Genomic DNA, 6000 nt, shown 5'->3' with positions numbered 1-6000 from the left:
ATATAGAAATAAATATATATGTGGAGGGCCTAGAAGCAATGACATCCCAATGGTCATGAACACCCTAGCAGCCTCATCTAGGTTTCTAAATAGCATTCTCCACGAAAAGGAATTGGGGCTTCTTGGAGAAATGGCTAATTCCAGGGCTGGAGAAGGCTCCAAGATGAGCCTGGAATACCTTTTTGTACCCGACAATAAAGAAGTGCTCCAGGGCTTCCCTGGTGGCGCAGTGGTTGAGAGTCCGCCTGCCAATGCAGGGGACACGGGTTCGTGCCCCGGTCCGGGAAGATCCCACATGCCACGGAGCAGCTGGGCTCGTGAGCCACAGCTGCTGAGCCTGCGCGTCTGGAGCCTGTGCTCCGCAACGGGAGAGGCCACAACAGTGAGAGGCCCGCATACCGCAAAAAAAAAAAAAAAAAAAAGAAGTGCTCCAAGACTGATGGGGACACGTCAAAAGGATGCAGAAGCCAGCTTGAAGAAGGTCCCACTGGCCAAGTATAGGACAATTTAGGTATCAAAATAAATAATGATAGCAATGAATCATAACCCATTGAATAAAGTAGGAATCAGTGAGTCTAAATTATTATAAATAAAACATGAATCAATGACAGGAGATGACACTTTCCTTTTGGTAGGATGCCAACTAATAAATGTAAAAGGAACGATGGAATTAGAAAACCACCATTTGGCAACCATCATAGTCATAATTAATTCAGCCAAGAAACGTCAATGGAGGCGAGAACTCAGGAGTGAAAATTTGATGAGAAATGGGATATTTACAAAGTTTCAAAGGACCTTCCCACAAAAATCGTTTAATTACTATAGTGGGCTGAATGGTAGCCCCAAAATGATTATGTCTGCATCCTAATCTCTGGAACCTGTGACTGTTATCTTCCTGGGAAAAAGAGTGTTTGTACATGTAATTTAAGAATTTGAGCTGAGGAGATCAGCCTGGATAACCAGATGGGCTCTTAATCCAATAACTAGTGTCCTTTTAAGAGTAAGGTCAAGGGAGAAGTGATAGACAGGAGAGGCAACGTGATCACAGGGGCAGAGATGGGAGGGACGCATGCAGCCACACGTCAAGGAATGCTGACAGTCATCAGGAGCTGGGAGAGGGAAAGAACAGACTCTTCCCTAGACCCTCCAGAGGGAATGTGGGCTGCCTTACATCCTGATCTCAGACTCCTGGCCTCCAGAACGGAGAGTCCCTGATCCTATGGCGTACCCTTCCCTCCTCATAAATTCCCATTTCGTTCACACAGTTTGAAGTGCACCCCCATTACTGCAGTCAGACTTCATGCAGGCATCCACCCAGGCAGTACTTACTACTGTCTTCCAGCCTCCTCTCTTAACGCTGCTCTTCAGCCCAGAGTGGCTGCCAGTGGCCACCACACGTCATGGCACCACAGAAAACAACCCTGGGTCTTTCAGAGCACACCCTTTGTTGCCCTTACTTCCAATAAAGAAACAGTTAGCTTTTGAAAGTCTCTGGAAAAAAGTGAACCTTGCAGATAGGTGAAGCTATTCTCTTATTTGTTTAGAAACCTGGATTCACTCTAATTTGTCCACCTTTCACCCTCAGCTTCATCCTGGCACTCGTTGTGATATACAAATAAGGACTAAAAAGCATGGATAAAAGGCCATGAGATTCAAAGAGCCTCCAAGTCTTTCTATTCGTATTTTAACACAGCCTGTTCTGTGCCCTTCAGCCCTTGTAGATGGTGTGTGGATTTTTCTAGACTTTTCCTCAATCTCCCATTCTTGTCCCTCCCCACAGGCTCATCTCAGAGGGATGGCCCAACTCCAGTCTTTCTCCCTGGGGTTATTTGAAGATCCTTGCACATTTTCTTCTGACACAGTCCCAGCTGTTTTCTCTTTCCCGTTCTCCTGTCTCTATCTTCTACCTTCTCCTCTGTGTCATCAGGCTTTTCCCCTCTTGTGTACCCTCAGAGGAACGGGCCAGTCTTCTTGCATGTTTGCATTTAAGGGACATCTCTTCTATTACACCCTGACCCTGCGGGGGAACAGATTCCAAGCACGCGTTCTCTTCGGTACCTAGGAAGCCCTCACGGACAGCTTGCCTGGTTAATACCATTCCCTCTGCCTTGGAAGCCTCTTCTCTTTTGGTGCAAATCCTTTCCAGTCTTTAAGTGAGGCCCTTCCAAATAGTAAAACTTCTATCTCTGCCTGAAAGAGATGTCGCAGGCCTCTGACCACCTGATTTGCATACTTGCCTTCTACTTTGCATCAGAGTCTATAATTATGTTTTTTCTCTCCTGGTCATTTGCAAACTTCTTGAGGACAAGAAAGAGTCTGGGCCTCTGAAACCAGTCTGGCTTTGAATCATGGGTCAGTCCCTTGCCTGTGTAGTTGTGTGACCTTGGACAAGTTAGTTCACTTCTTTATACCTTAGTTTGCTCTTATGTTAAGTGGCGATAATAATATCACGTATAGGGGGACTTCCCTGGTGGCGCAGTGGTTAAGAATCCGCCTGCCAATGCAGGGGACATGGGTTTGAGCCCTGGTGCCACAACTACTGACGCCCACACGCCTAGAGCCCGTGCTCCGCAACGAAGAGTAGCCCCCGCTCTCGCCGCAACTAGAGAAAGGAGAAAGCCTGCGTGCAGCAAGGAAGATCCAATGTAGCCAAAAATAAATAAATAAATATTTTAAAAAATATATCACTTATAGGATTTTTGCAAGGATTAAATTAAATACTTTTATACAGTGCTTAGAAGAATGCTAGACACATAGAGAATACTTAATATTAGCTGTTACTATTAATATTCTCCTTTGTGCATTGTTTATCTAGTGCTGTGTAACAAATTACCTCAGAATTTAGAAGCTGAGAACAATTATAAACATTTGTCATCTTTCATAGTTTCTGTGGGTCAGGACTTGAGGTGCAGCTTATATGGGTGGCTCTGACTTGGGATCCCTCATAAGGTTGCAGTCCAGATGCCAGCTGGGGCTGCAGTCATCGGAAGGATTTCCTGGGGCTGGAGGACCCACGTTAAAGCCATCAATCCTTTCCATTTGGGCGTTTCCACAGGGCTGCTCTGATGTTCTTGTGACATGGCAGCTGGCTTCCTCTAGAAAGAACAATCCAAGCGCCCAGAGCAGAAGCCTCAGCACCTTTTATGACCTAGCCTCAGAAGTCAAGTACCATCCCTTCCGCCACGCTATTGTTCACACGGACCCGCTCTCCCTGATTCACCTGGGAGAAGACTACACTGGGGCATGAACCCCAGAAGGCTAGGATCTTCAGGGTCATTCGTGGAGGCTGGACGTCACATTTTATTCTGTTTTGCTCTAAGGGAGTCAGTACCAATAGGAGGCTCTGGCCATCGCAGACATTGGGAAGCATGCTGGCTAGAGAAGAATTCTAAGGAAGAAGGAAGAAATGAACCAAAGAAAATATTTCTTCAGCCTCATCCCTTGCTTCTCCTGCCCTTGCACTCTCAGCTTAAGCCAGACTGGACCTACCTGGCTCTTCTGTCTCATTTCAGCGCCCGTGCACCTGGTTTTTCTCTTTGAAAGCGTCTCCTCTCCACTTCACTTGGCTTCCTTCCTCTCAGAATTCAGCTCTCAAGCTTAAACGCTTCTACTTCCTCTAGGGAAACTTTCCCTGATTCCCTTCGGCTGACACTGCTGTGTGTACTTTGTCTCCTTCCACGGACCTTATCCAGTTTTTGGAAGTTGAGGCATCTCCAAGTGAGGAGAACAGCTGATGAAAAGGGACAGAGCAAGGTGGAAGAAATTAGCATGGTACGGTCTCTAACAGAAAGTTCCAGAAGAACTTTTGGCGATCATGGAATCTTCTCTCAGTGCAAAAGTCACTAGCCACGTGGGCCTATTGAACACATGTAATGGGGCTAGTGTGACTGAGGAACTGAATTTCATTGACAAACTCAGGAACTGAATTTTAAATTTTATTTAATTTTAATTAATTTAAATTTAAATACCCATACGTGGCTAGTGGCAACTGTATTGTCCTGCACAGGCCATACAGGAAGACACCTGCTTAAACAGAGTACTGGGTGGCGGAGAGAGTGGCGGCTAAGCTTTGCTGTGTAGAGGGTAGGCTCCTTCAGAATGGAAGGGACCATAATAAACTAAATCCAGGGCATTGAAAGTGTTGGCCCACTATGATGCCACCCTAATACATCCCCTGCAAGCCTATTTGTAACTGAGCTGGATGCTTAGAACAGTGAAAGGGTCTCAAGATACTAGGGACTGGTTCTCTGATGGCAAAATCCAGAAAAGTATTTTTTTGCGGGGGGGGCGGGGTTTGCCTACATCTGCCACCCAGGTTCAGGGTCAGAGCCACTATCTTTTAAGAGGGTCAACACTTGTGATGGCTGTGTCCAAATTTGCACCTTCTAACACCAGTCAAGAAATAGTCTTCTGTCCTCCCTTCCTCCCTCTCTCCCTTCCTTCTTTTCACAGATTTGTGTTAGGCTTTGAGAAGAGAAGGTGGAACAGTGCAGTATCTTTTTCTTGAAAAGCTCACAGACATGAGAGGATAATAAAGATGTCCACACACTAGCTAGTTGCCAGATGTTCTGGGTTCTGCTGCCAGACTAGCTCTCCGTGCCTCAGCTATCCCATTTGTAAAATGTCAGGGCGGGAGAGTACTTCTGAGGTCTCTGCCCTCTGTAACTTCCTGGGTGCTTATGTAATGTAATCAAAATCATAATGATAATAAAAACAGCAGCCACATTAACTGAGTGCTTAAGTTCCAGGCACCCTGTGCGCTCAGTGCTTCATCATCGCCGTTTCACTCAAGTCTCAGGGCTGTTTTACAAACTTCCATTTTGCGGATGAGGTAACTGAGGCTACCGGAATTTAAGTACGTCAGACAGGGAGTAAACAGTTGAGTTGGGCTTTAAATCCAGCTGGTTCCATTGCCTAAGCTTTTCATCCCTTTGCTGTGTGCCTTGCTTCTCTTCAAGGGTGGGTCATCGACGAGCTTTGGATTGAGGCAAGGAGGTATTTTTGCTACGATTACTAGTAATACTGAGTGCTTTTAAAATGCGTACTCTGACCACTAAGTGTACACACTCTCACCTGATTTTCGCAGCCACCTTATAGGGTGGTCCATACTAGTGCTTTCACCGTACAGACGGGGAAAGTGAGGCTCAGAGAGGCTCAGTAAATTGCTCAAGGTCACACAGCTAGCAAATGGCAGGGACTCACATCCAGGGGGTCTGCATCCCACCCCCCTGCCTAGACCACTCCGCTTCAGGTCGGCGCAGGTAGCTAGGGCCATCCCGGGGGAGAGGCGGGGCTACCGCCCCAGCCGGGTCTGCGGGGGACTGCCAGGGGCCACACGCCTCGCCGCGCACGCGCTCTCGGGTTCCGGGTCTGGGCGCGCCGCGGGCGCGAGGACGGCGGCGGGGAGCGTGCGCGCGATGACGTGCCGGGCGCCATGTTGGAGGGCTGGTGGTAGCGGCTCGGGGAGGTGCTCGCTGTCTCGGTCTGGCTCTCTCGCTCGCTTCCCCCGGCTCCCTTCGGTGCCCCCCCCGGTCGCCTGCGTGCCGGAGTGTGTGCAAGGGAGGGGGAGGGCGTCGGGGGGGTGGGGGGAGGCCTTCCAGTCCCCGGGAGATCCGCGGAAGGAGGCGGAGGCTGCGAGGGGCTCCGTGAAGCCATGGACGTCGAGAGGCTGCAGGAGGCGCTGAAAGGTGGGGGTAGCTGCCCCGTCTCCCTTCCTTCTCACCCTCCGAGGTCCTATCTCCCTTCGGGCAAGTGGTTCCGCGGGTCCGGGCGGGGGGGGGAGGGCGCGCTTCCCCGGCTCCCATCCCCCTCCCGCTTCCCCGGGGGCGGGGAGCCCCGTGGGCAGCTCCCTCCCGCCCTGCTCTGGGCTTTGTGTCGGCCGCCGGCGTCTGGGCTGGGGGAGGGGAGCCGGGAAGCTCTCGCGGGGGCCCCGGCCCCTCTCCCACTCCCGGGGCACGGGTCTTGGGCCCGCAGCGCCTTCCCAGGCGGCTTCGTTCTCCA

The 6000-nt window shown here is 50.0% G+C and overlaps 1 protein-coding gene across 4 annotated transcripts in view; it reads left to right on the top strand.

Moving 5' to 3' along the window:
• The first annotated feature begins 5403 nt into the window (after window positions 1–5403).
• PPP4R2 (protein phosphatase 4 regulatory subunit 2) overlaps window positions 5404–6000 on the top strand; it is a 53476-nt gene continuing 52879 nt past the window's right edge. Inside the window, exon 1 of one of the 4 annotated variants that reach the window (XM_032648660.1) lies at window positions 5404–5687. In XM_032648660.1, coding sequence (XP_032504551.1) covers window positions 5654–5687 — 34 coding nt within the window. In that variant the 5' untranslated portion in view covers window positions 5404–5653. The remainder of the gene's footprint in view (window positions 5688–6000) is intronic. The other 3 variants (XM_032648662.1, XM_032648661.1, XM_032648663.1) reach the window with 3 other exon arrangements.

The sequence above is a fragment of the Phocoena sinus genome, chromosome 11 (genome assembly GCF_008692025.1).
Source record: "Phocoena sinus isolate mPhoSin1 chromosome 11, mPhoSin1.pri, whole genome shotgun sequence".
Taxonomy (NCBI): domain Eukaryota; kingdom Metazoa; phylum Chordata; class Mammalia; order Artiodactyla; family Phocoenidae; genus Phocoena; species Phocoena sinus.
This window is presented reverse-complemented; position numbering and strand designations above follow the sequence as displayed.